The sequence below is a fragment of the Xenopus laevis genome, chromosome 1S, assembly GCF_017654675.1.
Source record: "Xenopus laevis strain J_2021 chromosome 1S, Xenopus_laevis_v10.1, whole genome shotgun sequence".
Classification (NCBI taxonomy): domain Eukaryota; kingdom Metazoa; phylum Chordata; class Amphibia; order Anura; family Pipidae; genus Xenopus; species Xenopus laevis.
The window spans coordinates 133,999,060-134,014,915 of record NC_054372.1 but is presented as its reverse complement, the minus strand read 5'-3'; the positions used below and the strand labels follow the sequence as shown (position 1 = coordinate 134,014,915).

General features: G+C 39.2%; 1 protein-coding gene across 1 annotated transcript; it reads left to right on the top strand.

The window, feature by feature from the left end:
• The first annotated feature begins 741 nt into the window (after window positions 1-741).
• nefh.S (neurofilament heavy chain S homeolog) lies at window positions 742-10,192 on the top strand. The gene is made up of 4 exons (XM_041580242.1): window positions 742-1,539; window positions 4,752-4,951; window positions 5,055-5,179; window positions 6,297-10,192. The coding sequence occupies exons 1-4, from the start codon at window positions 765-767 to the stop codon at window positions 8,773-8,775; spliced, it is 3,579 nt and encodes a 1,192-aa protein (XP_041436176.1). The 5' UTR covers window positions 742-764; the 3' UTR covers window positions 8,776-10,192.
• Window positions 10,193-15,856: the final 5,664 nt, after the last annotated feature.

Below are 15,856 nucleotides of genomic sequence, written 5' to 3'. Positions count from 1 at the left end.
GGCAATTACATATGAAGAGGGATCAATGTGGTTTAAAGCCACCGTTTTAAATGTATAGTGAGTTCAGAGGTAGAAAGTGTATTGCTCTCATAGGTGAAATGGGAATTGTAAAAATGATGAAATAAATACTGGCATTATGCAGGTTAATACATCCCAGTGCTGTGGGCTTTTAAAACAGTTGCTCACTTTAACACTTAGTAAGCCGCATCTTGCCTTCTTTCATTGCTTGCATATACTGTACATATTTTTTTTAAATCAATACCTAATTGTTTGAGTGCAATGTGGATATGATACATGTGGAAAAGTCTGTCTATGATATAACATAGTTGTGTGCCACTAGGTGCAGGGAATCAAGGTGCTGCATAGAGGTATAATATTCTGCTCCTGTGTGAATGTATAATGCTGTGCTCGCTGAGAGTCAGCGTGTAAGATGATGAGTATGATGCAGGGGTGGTGTCTTTGCTTTGCTGAGTTGAGAAGTTTGCTGCAGTATAAATACTGATGCTGTGTCCTCTATCTGCCGCAGTGCCCTGCATCTCACTCACTGGGTGCATATTACCTGCTCCTCACATCCTTTTTCTTCTCTATCTATTTCTCAGCACCCTTACATATTAGCTCATATTCCTATTTCATTACCTTCTTCTGTATTCTTGCATTTCTTTTTAAAGGAACCTAAAACATTGCATATCTCTAACAGCCTCTGCCTGTTATCCCTTTCTCTTACCCTCTCCTTGTGTCTAGCCCTCTACATCCTAAACCTTACCATGCTCAGTTTCAGCCTGGAGCGGTCTATGGGCCCTGTCACATACCGCAAGCCCCCTGGGGACCACTACCTCCGCTCCAGTTCTGTCTCTCTAACCCACAGTGGTAGCAGCAGTTTTCAGTCCCACTCTCGGAGTCGACGTAGTGCACCATCCTACAGTGAGAGCCCTGAACCCTCCAATGGACCCAGAGATGAAAAGGAGGCCTTGCAGGGACTAAATGAGAGATTTGCAGGTTACATAGACAAGGTGCGGAGACTGGAAGAGCAGAACCGTGGTTTGCAGCAAGAGGCAACAGCTTTGCGGAAGCAGCAAGCTGGCATATCTGCCATTGGACAGCTATATGAGAGGGAGATTTGTGATATGCGCAACCAGCTCCTGAAAATTAACTCTGAAAATGGACAGGAACAACTTGAAAGAGAAAGACTGAGTGAAGACATTGAGTTGCTTAGGATGAAAACCCAAGAAGAGGAAAGGCTGAAGGAAGAGTCTCTGGCTGCTGAGAGGGCACTGAGGCAGTTCATGCAGGAGTGTAGCCTAGAGAGAGAGCAACTGGGCAGAAAGGTTCAAGCTTTAGAAGATGAGGCAGCCCATCTGTGCAAGTGCCACCAAGACGATGTGGAGGAGATGCTTAGCCAAATACAAGGAAGTCAGGCAACAACCGAACAGATGGGAGAGGTGCCCAGTTTGGAGCTGGCATCAGCCCTGAAGGAGATAAGGGCTCAGCTTGAAGGTCATATTGGTAAAAACAATGTGCAAACACAAGGCTGGTTTCAAGGTGAGTTGGATAAGTTGCATCTAAAAGTAGTCATGGGGTCGATAAAAATATAAAAAAAATAGCTCTTTTAAATGATTACGGATATAACTTTGGGTTCCTAGTCCCTTGTGCAATGTGTTATATGCTGAAGATACAGCTTGCTGAGCTCTACTGAGTTATACATTTGGGAGAGAGATATAAAAAATGGGTTATTAACTTTCAAAATGATGCCACACTGGTACACTTGTGCCTCTCCAGCTGAATGTGACGTAAGTACTGAGATGTGGTTTAAGTACTGCAAGATCTGGAATTTTAGCATTTGAGTCTTGCTGCAATTTTTTAACGAATCTGTTTTGCAACATTTCACCTGAACAAAAGATTAGATAGTTAAGCTACATTCAAACTACTGAAATAAATTTATGGGATTTCTTTATTCTAGTGAAAAATTAAAGGCAACCCTTGTGTCGTGTAATATCTGTCGTATATGTTTAGTATTATATGCCAATTTATTATTAAGTATATCAGACTGCGCCATGCTGTTAGATTTGAACCTTTTCAACATTTAAACATTTTAGCACCCATTGGGGCACCTATTTTTGCAGCTCGTTGCCAATGTACTCTTAGTTTCCATTTTATTCCTAGTCAGGAAGTAGTTAAGTGTTTGCAGTCTGAAATCCCTGAGTCACAATTCTATATTGGGAGCTGCATCTGCCCTCTCCCTCCATCCTCCCTTATGCAGCTGAATTAATAAGCAGGACACATACAGAGGTCCTGCGGTTCTCATTCCACACTTAACAAATGATAAAACAGCTTATCATTAGTAAAGACAAATGTATAACCTGTAAAATAAATCCTTTAAATTGACATTGGTTAGAAAATATGAGGCTATTAAATCACTTTTAAAAAGTACTGACCATATGGTCCTGGATCTCCTTGGTGACTTCTCACATTGTTTCTTTTTTTTTTTTTAACAATTATTATTGAGAACAGAATGATGTGCTTACAGAATCTTCTTAACAGTCTGCATATGACAGGATACAGCTGAACTTGAATAGAAAACACAAATCAGTAAGAAGATAGAAGATAGGAAAAGTAGCAAGAGAACATGAACGGGAGGGTGGAGACAGGTATAAAAACAAATAGGTGCATTATTTTAGATAGATAGAGAGAAAAAGAGTGCGTGAGAGAGAGAGAGAGAGAGAGAGAGAGAGAGATTGACATATAGACAGTCGGATAGATAAATCAGAAGAATGGAGATGCATTATTTTAGATAAATGGTGTGCAAATGTAACACTGCATTACATTCTGTGGTTCTAGTTTCAAAGAGAATCTGCAAAAATAGTTAAAAGACATTTGTAATGTGTATGTCATGTACCTTAGATGACTATTCATTTTATTTCACATCAACTAGTTAAATGCATTTATATTTTCAAGCTGCATGTCTATTTGTATGTGTATATATATATATATATATATATATATATATATATATATATATATATATATATATATATATATATATATATATATATATATATATATATATACACACATGAATTAGCTGGAAAAAGCTCAGGTACCCTTTAATAAAAGATGGTCAGTAAAAGTTTTCAGTCTCACGGTAGACCGTCACTGCATAACTCTGTTGATAAATGTCTAGTTGTTAAAGTAATGACATGGGTTTTTATAATAGATTATATTCAGCAGGCCTGTCTAGTTTGCCATTGGCATTCTTTCATCATAGGCATTCTGAATTTCCCTTTCTTTACCTGATGTTACCACCACAGCTGCTGCTTTCAGCAGAGTAATACTTACTTATTATTGATGCTTTTGAAACATCACCGCAGATGTAACATATAGCAGTCTGGTTTCATTTGTAGCAACTATTTCATATTCATTATGATATATATTATATTTTATATATTAGTGAGCAGGTTTCTTAGTTTGTAGGCATACATAAGAGTTATGCTATTCCATCCCTTGTCCTAGCAGGGATATGCCATAATAAACTTCAAAAACATATATACAGTATTAATTATCAATAAAGCAGAGATAACATATATCTGTTGTATAAAAAAAAGTTGAAAAGAAGAAGAACATTGGCACTGCTGGTTTGGCACATGAAGCATGATGTGTACCAAAATTCCCTGAAGACCAGTCCCAGTACAGCACACTCTGCAACTTATTTCTGCAATGCAGCAGTTTTAACATCCCAGCAAGCTTCCTCCTGTTACACTGCAGCACTGAATAGAATGGAAATGGCCCTTCTGTGTGCTGTGAATTTGGCTTGCTGCCCTGACTCAAATGTAATTACATATACAGCATTTGTGGGATGGTCATTTACCATAGGTGAGGCATGTATATTAATTTGGAGTTTACATGCAATTAAAGCTATCAGGATGATTAGGGTCTATTCAAAATTATATTTTGAAGCCCATTTAACACAGTGCAGCTTAATAGTTTATAATGTCCCACCCAGTGGCCTGTTATATCAGCCAGTCTGACACATCTGCTCACTTTGCTATTTCCACTGTGTAGTTTTATAGAATCATTTCTCGGTTCTTTACTGCAACACTGCTAGTGCTTCTCCCACTCAATGATTTATCTCTACTCATTTGCTGCAGAATTGTTTGTTCTCCTTATACAGCTACTGCTAATTCATACTGACTGCAGACATTTTACATATGTCTTTCCTTAACTCTATTCTGCTCTATCTAAACCATTTTATTCTACTGCCTCATATACACATATCAATTTCTTTGCTTCCTTCAAATGCCATGGTCTAAACTGCACTCTCGACTGTTGCATTGGTATATAGCATTTCACCTATCTGCTGTTACTTTCTCTGTTAATGTATCTTTCATTTACAGTTTTCACTAGGTTCTTCATTCCAGCCACATAGTCGATAGAGGTCATAGTGACAGCAATATCATTGAGATGATATGAATGTTATGAGTATATGATTATGAGAAAATCATATACTGTCCATGCATCCCATTCCATTTAACCTTTTTTGCATTACTGTCTTTAAATGAACTGTTGAAATGACTGTGGGAGAAAAATAGTAGTGTTTCTCTAATGTAATATGTGCAAGTTTAAAAGTGTGGCAAATAGCTCTAAAGTCAACAGTGATCATGGGTACACGATCCTGTAATTACAGGGCTCTCTGTAAATGAAAAATGGTCTCAGAGTTGTTCTTCACGAACTGTTAAATCTCTATCTTCCCATTACAGTGCAGCTGAACAAATTAAATGAGGCCTCCCATGTGAATACTCAGGCCATACGTTCAGCCAGTGATGAGATCACCAATTACCGCCACCAGGTGCAGAGCCAGATCACCCAGTTGGAAGTTTTGAAGAGCTCTCAACAATCCCTGGAAAGACAATGTTTAGACATGGAAGATCGACATCAAGCTGAAATGGCATCCTACCAGGTATATAGCACTTCCCATATATATCATAGTTTTAAAATTGCAAGCTTTCTACTCCTAAGCAATATTGTATTATAATGCAACACCCCTTCCTTGCCTCCCTTAGGATACCCTGCATCAGCTGGACAATGAGCTGAGGACCACAAAATGGGAAATGGCTGCTCAGATCAGAGAGTATCAAGATCTTCTTAATGTCAAAATGGCCCTTGACATTGAAATAGCTGCCTACAGGTAAGGTATATGTTTGGTATTGAACTGCCGATGACAAAGAATTAACTGTACCTAAAGTCCTTTTTTTTACAGTCTACAACCAAGTTTTCATATATGTATTCCAAAGTGGAATATAGTGGGTAGTACTTGGCACTGCAAGTAATTTAGCAGCCTGGATGGAATTAATGACTAACAGGCTAAATGCCCTAAAACAGTTATTTCAAGTTTAGTAAAAAATATATATGCTTCTTTCTACAAAATATTATATTGTAGCACTCTTCCAAAACCAGAGAAACCAGTTGCACTCTTTTCCAAAAGCAGGAAGAGAATGGTGCCACCAGCTCCAAATTATGCTCCAGATATTAAGTTTTAGAGATGAATAACTGATGAATTCCACAGAAACAACTTTTTCAAATAACCTTCAGTATGCTGCAGAGAATATTAAATGCATATCCCAGTTAGTCTTTATTACCTGCTTTTATTCATTCTATAGATATGTGAATTATTGACTTTTTAATTAGGTATAGAGAATGGAAGGGGTTATTGTTATCAATAGTCAGCATTGTTATTCATCGCATGATATAGAATGTCAAGCCACAGAATCTGGTTTAGTAATGATATGGCAAGGGGAGAAAAACAAAGACACAGATCATTTATATAAAAAGCCTATTTAGCTACTGCATATAAATTATCAAGAGATTTTCTAGGTAATTGTACATTGTAGATTGCTGTGGTGTTGTGGTAGTTATCAGCACACCCATGTCCAATAACAGTCACTTAATATTAATTGAATACAAAAGTGAAGCATAGCTCAGGAATGCACAAGTCAATGTTCTTGACAAATTGTGACAATTTTGCCTTACACATAATGCTGACTATTACTGTGAATGGTTGTTTTCATGTTTTGGTTCTCTGCACCTGGTGGTGGTAATCTAAAACAGTCAGCCATTACCCCCCAAGCAAGAAGGGGTCCCTTTAGAATTAATAAATTATAGACCAATACTTTTTGTAGTTTTGGGTGTCAAGAGAAATTTAAGGACAATTCAAAAAACATTTCAGGAAATGCTGGAGGAATATTGTAAGATCACTTTATATAAGTGACTTGACTAATCTTCCCACTACTTTTGCTTTACTTTAGAAAACTATTAGAAGGTGAAGAATGTCGACTTGGTTCTGGATTTGATCCTTTTTCATTTGCTGAAAAGATTCCTCGTGGGCCAAGCACTCCAAAACACATCAAAGTAAAAAAAGAGGAAAAGATTAAAATTGTGGAAAAATCTGATAAAGAAACAGTCATTGTAGAAAAACAAACAGAAGAAACCCATGTGACCGAGGAAGTGACTGAGGAAGTGACTGAGGAAGTGACTGAGGAAGTGACTGAGGAAGTGACTGAGGAAGTGACCGAGGAAGTGACAGAGGAAGATGAAGTAGTCATTTCTCTTGAGGAAGAACAGGAAGAAGAAACACCTTCTGTAGAAAAAGAGGAAAGTAAGGAAGGAGAAGAAGAAGAAGAACAGGAAGAAGAAGAAAAAGAAGAAGAAAAAGAGAAAGAAGAGGAAAATGAGCATGATACAGTGGAGGAAGAAGAGGATACTAAAAACAATCAGGGAGAGGATTCTGCTGAGACTGGAGAGGGAGAGGAAAAAGAGACTGAGGAAACAAAGGATGAAGACATGGATAAAATAGAAGAAAAGAAACCCACTAAAGTGACAGATAAAGGACCTGAGCAAAAGATAAAAGATGTAGACCCAAAAGAGAAAGAAGAGAAACCAGTTAAGAAAGAGGAGAAGGTAGAACCAGCAAAAAAAAAAGAAAAGCCTGGTATGGAAGGGAAGAGCGAAGAGACAAAGACAGAAGACAAAGAGGCAGCAAAGAAAGAAGAAAAAGAGGAACCAACAAAGAAAGAGGAGAAGGAGCCTGCCAAGAAAATTGAACAGACCAGCATTGAACAAAAGCCAGAGTCTATAAAAAAAGAGGAAAAAGGAGAACCAAAAAAGGAAGAAAAGAAAGAGGCTGCCAAAAAAGAAGACAAAAATGAGCAGACCAAGGTGGATGAGAAGCCAGAGCCAGCTAAGATAGAGGAAAAGGGAGAACCAATAAAAAAGGAGCAGAAAGAGCCTGCCAAGAAAGAAGAAAAAGTAGATTCAATGAAGAAGGCAGCAAAAAAAGAAGAAAAAATGGAACAACCCAAGACTGAAGAAAAGCCAGAGCCAGCCAAAAAAGAGGAAAAGGGTAAACCAAAAACTGAAGAAAAGCCAGAGCCAGCCAAAAAAGAGGAAAAAGGTCAACCAGAAACAGAGGGAAAGCTAAAACCAGCCACAAAAGAAGAAAAAGATAAAGCAACAAAAAAAGAGCCTGCCAGGAAAGATGAAAAGAAGGAAGAAGAAACGCTTGAGTCAGTCAAGAAAGAAGAAGAGGGAGGACCAGAGGAAAAAGAGAAGAAGGAACCTGTCAAAAAAGAAGAAAAAACAGAACCAGCCAAAAAAGATGAAGTCAAAGAGCCATCCAAGAAAGAAGTTACTACAAAAGAGGAATCAACTAAGAAAGACGATAAAGAAATAGCCAAACAAGACAAGCTTTCTAAACAAGAGGAAAAGGTGGCAGCCAAAAAAGAAGAGGAAGCTATCAAAAAAGATGAGCCTCCCAAAAAAGAAGAAAAAAAGGAACCAGCCAAGAAAGAGGAGCCTCCAAAAAAAGAAAAAAAGGAGCCATCCACAAAAGAAGAAACAAAAGTATCCCCAGCTGAAGAGGAACAGAACCCACCAGAGATGGTAGAAAAAAGGGAATCTGCAAAGAAGGAAGAAAAAAAACAACAACAAGTTATAGAAGAAAATAAAGAGCTTCCAAAAAAGGAGGTTGCAGTTGACAAGAAAAAGGGAGAACCAACCCAAACAGAAGATAAGGAACCCCCCAAGAAAGAAACTAAGGAATCTACAAAAAAAGAAGTCAAGCCAGAGCCTGCAAAGAAACAAGAGTCTTCTAAAATAGATGAGAAAGTAGAGACTCATAAGAAGGAAGAGAAAAAAGAACCAACTAAGAAAGAAGAAAATGACACAAAAAAAACAGAAGAATCAGCAAATAAAGAGGTAAAGGACAAGCCTACTAAGAAGGAGGAACCTTCTAAGCAAAAAGAAAAGAAAGAAGACAAGGATCAAGTAGTAAAAGAAGATAAAGAACCAGCCAAGAAGGAAGATAAATCACCCAAAGTAGACGTGAAAGCACCAAGTAAGGAGCCTGAGAAGCAGCCAAAATTGGATGGGAAGCCAGCTAAGGATGAGGGAAAGAAGTCAGTCAAGGTAGAGGAAAGCAAACCAGCAAAAGATGAAGAAAAAATGTCTTCCAAGGCAGAAAAGCCACCTAAGACAGAGGAAAAGAAGGAGTCATCCAAAGACAATGAACCACTCAAGAAAGTAGAAAAAGAGGCCATCAAGACAAAAACAGAAGTAACAAAAATAGAAACGCAACCTTCCAAAGAAGAGAAATCAAAAGAAGATAGTCCAAAGGTCACAAAAAAGGATCCTGTTGGTGCAAAATCAAAGACTGAGAAAATAGAGAAGTCCTCTGGTACAGACCAGTTAGAAATTGAATCAACTCAGGGAGGAAAAAGTAAGAAATAAACCAATTTTTAAAATGCAGTGCAAGCTGAGGGTGCTAACCACCAATCAGGCCAACAAGCCAAAGGATCTTACTCTGAATCTGTCAACCTCAGAGACTTTGATTTGAAATGGTGGACCCAACTATGCTGCAGTTCAGATTGGACATTACGTTACCTGCTTACTAGAGTGATCAGGAGCAGCCTTCACTCTGCAAATTTCTCTGGTATGGTGGTTCAACCCTATCCTTAAGAAACCTCAACACTTGTGTATTAACAAGTGAACACAAGGGGGGATAATTTACAAAGGAGAATGATATTGCAATTTTTTTCCCCTGTGGTGCAAATAAGAATTTTTTACACATATAGAAATAATGTTGAGGTTAAGATCAGTATGTGAAATATGTAAAGGAAATTTAGCTAGAGCAAGTGAAATACTGATCAATGAAGAGGAACTACAGATCCAAAAAGTGAGTGGTCAACAGATATAAATCGAACTAGACAATTAGGGAAGTTCAAGAATGCATTCAATCATGCATTAGAATAATAGGAAAAGAAGTAGAGGAGAAGGGATTGCACCATTAAAGGAGGACAAGCCAATCAGGGAAGAAGTTTTGTGCACATTAATACGTTAGTATTTATGTTTCACATCCCAAAATCGCCTCTAGTTTTTGCACTTTACAGGCAGGAATCACTACAATTAATAAGAAGCCAGCAAACCCACATCCCTAGAAAGGACCTGACAATGCAGGCGCTAATGAAAACATGTTATAAACCACATCAAGCTCTTGGCTTCCCTCATCACAAGAGTAGTGCAAGAGTAGTGCAAGAGTAGGTTGAGGTGTCCCAAGTATCGGGTTGGTAAACAGCACTGTAACCAGATAAGTTATACCAAGAAAGTTTGTACCATGTTAGCTCCAGCTTGCGTCAGTTGGCATTGTTATGTTAGATACAATTAGACAAGTAAAAGCTCACAGCCTGAAAATGATATTGTCTTTAGGGGATACGTGCAGTAACAGAACACAGGCTCTCAGTATGAGTTTTCAATACTTCTAATCCAAAGTGTTTTTGGGGAAGACAGATTTCCTCCAGCAGTAGATGCCTTTTTAGTATATTCTTAGCAAATCATCCTGTTCTCTGCTAGGGGCCTTAACACACTGCTTTGTAGTTTGTTGCAGTTCCCTGCGGCAGCCACTGGATATGTGAATGTAATGAAAAAGTTTCAGGGAAGAGATACAGGAATATTCAAATAGCCATAAAACGATAGGCAGATCTACACCAATACAAATTGCAACTCCTTTTATGATGGCTGTGTTATAGTTGAACATTGTTCTTCAGATTCACTAGTTACATAGGGAGTAAATCATGCACTGTTCTAGTCCTTTACATCCTGCTTATCAAACTGTGCAATAATACATATAGTAATAAAATAATTATCAACACCTGCGTGTCGTTAATGAGTTTTTACTTTTGCGCTTTTCAAATTGAATTCCCTGTTTATATACAATTATATTGCAGTTGTAAAATGGGTCAGCAGGAACCCCCCCCAGCCTGCACAACATTTGCAAGGATGGAATAGGATGGAATTCACTCTCGGTTTGTTGAAAATGTTGCACATTGTTTCCTGTCAGTGCAGTCCCATCAGAAAGACATAGGAGCAGATGTACTAAAGGGCGAAGCGGCCGTCACTAGAAAATTCGGCAGAAATCCAATTTGCAGGAACATCACCAATTCACTAACAGGCACAGATGACAATACGCTAGTGAAAGAGACTGTCGCTAGCGTTCATTCACACTCTATTGCCAGGCAACTTTTGGCTCAGGCGAATGGTCATTGCTCCACAAATTCACCACAGTGCGGATTTTACTGAACGTTATGGGGCAAATTCACTATGCGTCAATTCGCTAGCGTTGGTCATTTTCGTTACTTCGCAAATTCGCTAATGTTACTTCGCACCCTTACTCCTGGCGAACTTGCGCAACGGACGTAACTACGCAAATTCACTAACGCGCACATTGTTCTGAACGCTACCTTTTACGCTAGACTTCCTTCGCCACCTCAGACCAGGCGAAGCGCAATAGAGTAGATAGGGATTGCTTCAAAAAAAGTTAAAAATTTTTCTAAGTCCCAAAAAACGCTGGCGTTTTTTCTATATTATGGGTGATAGGCTGAAAAAGATTGAAAAAATTTTTGGGGCTCCCCTCCTTCCCCCCTACATTTCCTAACTCATGGCAACTTAACTATACAGTGGGCACATGTGTAGGGCAAAAAAAAATGTTTATTCCTCCATTGTAATTTGGATTTGGCGCCATATGCAAATTAACCATCGCTAGCGTAACTTTGCTTCGTGAATCAACGCTATCGCAACTTCGCAACCTTACGTTACCCCTGAGCGCAACTTCAGATTTTAGTGAATTTGCGGAGTGCGAAGTGCGGCGAAGTTACGCCTGGCGCAACTATGAATCTTAGTGAATTTGCCCCATAGTCTTTCGCCAGAGTTGACATCACCACCTCAGACCAAGCGAAGTGCTATAAAGCAGCTAGATCTTCCTCAATCATCTGTCATTTACATCATATCCTGTCTGCCGAAAATGCATTAAAGTTGAAAAACCGCTGGCGACTTTTCCTTTTTTCAGCGGGATTGCCTGCAAAAGTCCTAACTAAAACTTTTTTGGGTTGACATTTTTCCCCAGACATTTGAGAGCCATAGAACATTCATTTTACAGTAGGCTCATGTCTAGGGCATTATCTGATCTCTTTTGTCTTTATTAAGGTTCCCTTGACATTTGTAATAAAAAGTGGCCACTTCAAGCATTTGCACCAATATCTCTAATAAAGACGTCCATACTAATAACTTTAATGTACCCACCCTATTCAAACTGACCTAAGCGTAAGATCACTAGCAAATTTTCGCTAGGCATAAACGAACGCTAGTGTATCTTCGCTATGAAATGCTGGCACTGAAGAAGTATTACTAGTGAAAAGTCGCCAGTATTCGGTGTCCAGGACACAACTTTGCATTTTAGTGAATTAGCGTAGTGGTAATGAATTTACACCTAGCGAAGTTGTGCCAAGTGTGTGAAGCGGTTGCTGGCGACTTCGCCTTTTAGTAAATCTGCCCCTTAGTATTAAAATTGCAATGACTTTACCACCAAAACATTAGGTCACTGGAGGGCCTACATCAGTCTATACAGTGGGTCAGTCTGAAAGACAATAAGAATGCATTTTGTTGCAAAAACCAAAGCCTATTGGGTCCAATTCAAAGTAATGGGATGTTTTTTATACTCCCATAACTTTGAAATTTGAAGAAAAAAAGACCAACCAAAATGTTTCTTTTTGCGGGTTCGATCATTAGAATCGAAGTAAGATCGTATTCGATTCATAGTATTTTCAAAAAAAATAAAGTTAGATTTTTTTTTAAAGTCCACCAATTGACTCCAAATCGGTTCTAGGGGGTCCCCCATAAGCTAAAACAGCAATTCGGCAGGTTTTAGATGGCGAATGGTCGAAGTCGAATTTCAAAGCAGTACATGATAAATTTCGTTATTTTTTTCAATATATTTTTTTAAATTAGAATTGAATTTGGACTATTCCCTAGTCGAAGTACATAAAAATACTCTGAAATTTTCTTTTTCTTGAGTCCGTAAGGTAGCACACACACTTGGGAAAAGCTTTGATCCAATCCCCTCGTAGGACAGAAAAAAAGTACAACCAATAAACAACCCTATATTAGACTCCCCCTCCTGGCTCCCGGCAGTGTCAGTTTTCAAGCTTCATACTAGGAAGAACTACATAACACAATTTTATGCAATATTTCTTTTAATAGGGAGGGATAATTGTGCTGCCTTACGGACTCAAGAAAAAAAAATTTCAGGTAAGACAAATTTTCAGTTTTCTTTACGTCCTCCAGGCAGCACACACAGTTGGGATTTAGCAAGCTATTCCGGGTGGGAAACATCAAATATGATTATAGAGCTGCTTCTAATATTCTGCTGCCGAAAGCTGCATCTTGAGAGGCTGCAACGTCCAACCTATAATGCTTGACAAACGTATGAACATTACTCCAGGATGCTGCTCTGCAAATCTCATTCACATTTACAGATGATTTTTCTGCCCAAGATGTGGCAACAGCCCTGGTAGAATGGGCCCTTAACTGAGACGGAGGTTCTTTCCCCGATGCACAGTATGCTAATGATATTGTACTCTTTATCCATGAGGAAATAGAGGATTTTACTGCTTTTTCTCCTTTGCACAAATAACACAGATAAATGGTCTGTGGATATAAATAGTTTTGTCTTGTCTATATATTCTGACAGACATCTGTGTACATTCAGGGTACCAGGCTTCTTCTGTTGAGAATTCTCTGGCTGCTGACAGAAAGCAGGTAAAATTATTTGAGAATTTATGTTTGATGAAGAAGCGACCTTTGGAGTAAAATATGTCCTTAGTATGACCTTGTCTTGAAAAAAAGTAGTGTAAGGAGGAACTGCTGCGAACGCTTGCAACTCTCCAATCCTCCTTGCGGATCTGATGGCGACAAGAAAGGCAGTTTTCCAAGACAAGTGTTTTAATGATGCTGACTGTAACGGTTCAAATGGGCTTTCAGATAAAACAGACAAAACGTAATTTGTCATCGTGTCAGAAAGGAACTTTTTAAACCATGAAAGAAATTCTTTAGCAGGTGGGTTTAAACAGGCTTCACATTTTGAGCGTTGATAATTTTCCGGCAATGGCTGTTCACATTGAGCACATATATTGTGCCTCGACTTTCTCTTTCTTTTCCCCAATCTAGGTGTATCAGACATCTAGAAAAAGAATAAGGGTAACAGTATATGTAATTACATGTCATACTTAAAGAGAACTGGCTGGCAATAGGCTACTTTTAGTACCTTATGCAGCCTACACGAGTCTGCAGCCTGGCAGCTTGGAACACAGGAACAGACAGGAACCAGCAGTCAATAATTTGTTTCACCATGGGGATTAAACACCTACAGGCAGGTTGTTAATGTCACCTAAAACTGATGAAAACCTCCTTTACCCAGTTTCTTTCCTAGAAGCTGAATCGCTACCTTGCTGCTGCTGATGACGTCATCAGTGCGCGTCCACCCACAAGCGCAATGCACTGTGAGGACACAGAGAAACTGGCAAGCCGGATCAGGAACGTCAGCTGGTCAACTCTACCCCCACAGGGGATACAGGGACCGCACTTGTATGCCAGGTATGCCTAAGAGACAGCTCCAGTCCCCCTGAGAAACCCATCCTTAGATGGTTCCCCATACGGCCTTCAGACCAGTACTTAGTCTGGCTCTACAGACCACAGGTCCCTTTACTTCTCCTACTGGAACAGGACAGAAAAAAACACTGCTGGGAGCCAGGAGGGGGTGGGGTCTAATATAGGGTTGTTTATTGGTTGTACTTTTTTTCTGTCCTGCCAGGGGATTGGATCAGAGCTTTTCCCAAGTGTGTGTGTGCTGCTTGTAGAAAGAACTGAATTTTTTAACTTCAAATTTTCAATTCGACCCTTTATAAATCTGCCCATTAACGTTAAAATGTTTTTTTTAACACATTAAGTACATTGATCCAAAGTCTGGAAAGATTGCTTATCTGGAAAACCCCAGGTCCTGAGCATTTGGGATTATAAATGCCATACCTGTACCCGTTTTCTGACCCCTTCGTACCAGCATTACACCTATCCCCACTGAATCATTAAAGACCCAAATTAACTTACAAAGATTTCCTTTTTCTGTCTCTCATTTTTAGAGGAAATCTTGATTAGTCAGGTAGCTTTATTTAGAAACTGGATCCCCTGCCTAGTGCAGCTAGCTAGCTGACAGCTAAACAATACCAATTATAGGAGCTCACTCTCTTTACTGCCTGTTTGATGACTGAGGCAAGCACTGAGATTCGGTTGGCCCATGATTTCCAGACAGAAAATTTGATCGGTCACTGCGGCAGGTCCAAATGGTTCAGAAGTTTTCCTGCCTTGCTATTTTGTTCCAGGTTTCTGTGATCATTTATTCTGCTTCTGAAATTCCTTCACATGACTGTGAGGTATTTTATCAACAGGGAAGAGCCAAGGGGATGAATCCGGAAATGTCATATTGGTCTAGAATTGTTTCTTCTCCCTTTGAAGTGAGACAGATATAGTGACTTGTTAAAACTAATCTAAACTAATCTTAAAACTAAGCTCTGCCTTGTTCTCTTTCTCCTTCAGAAAGTACAGTTGCGGAACTACCTGGGGTGCGATCGGGACAGGGCCCGCATCCCCTTAGGGCCCACCAGCAGCCCGTGCGCCACTAAAATGCGGGTTGAAAAATTGCATACGGAGGGGGGCCTGGCTGTGCGTCACGCACCAGGGCCCCCCCCCAGTTACGTTACTGAGAAAGTCTGAGATTTATTTACATTAATGCACAATAACAAAAATCTTCAAGTTTCTCTTGTATATCTGGCTACTAGGCCAGGTATCCTCCTCCAGGAGGTGCAGCACTGGTTCACTTGGATATATAGTGCATTGCCAGTTGATGATTTACGACTGCTTTCATTTTGAAGTCAACTTTACATAATAACAAAAGCATAAAGTGGACCTGTCACGCAGACACACAAAGCTGTATAATAAAAGACCTTTTCAAATTAAACATAAAATCCAATTTCTATTTTTTATTAAAGCATTCATAGCTGTTGTAAACACATTTAAAATGTCAATCAAATCATGTCTGTCCCTCCTAATAATAGTTTTATTTTAATCAATTAAATGGTGTTTTTTTTTTTTAATCTACACTATTGTTTACTATCAATTAAGTATCTGGGGCCTTGTGCCTTAGAAGGGTTGGGCTGCCAGATCCCTTTAAAGGAACACACCACTGCCAGGATTTTAATAGAAAGACAGCAATGCAATCTGTACAGATTTGATAGTAGGTAGGACACCAAAAAACCAAATGCTCAGTGCAGGGATATCACTTATAAGTGAAAATTGAAGTCATATTAAAATATACCCTTAAATCCATATGCTTCATCCTCCCCTGTAGATAACACAGCAAACCCAGCACATGATTTAACACCTTTGGGGCCAGGGGCGACTCTCAGGGCCTGAGGGGCAGCATTGCTAG

What these genes read in the sequence shown, in the direction of transcription:
- nefh.S (XM_041580242.1), top strand. Translation starts at nt 765, where the DNA reads ATGCTCAGTTTCAGCCTGGAGCGGTCTATGGGCCCTGTCACATACCGC. An exon ending in AACACAAGGCTGGTTTCAAG is followed by an intron (nt 1,540 to 4,751) that starts GTGAGTTGGATA and finishes TTCCCATTACAG; the next exon opens with TGCAGCTGAACAAATTAAAT. An exon ending in ATTGAAATAGCTGCCTACAG is followed by an intron (nt 5,180 to 6,296) that starts GTAAGGTATATG and finishes GCTTTACTTTAG; the next exon opens with AAAACTATTAGAAGGTGAAG.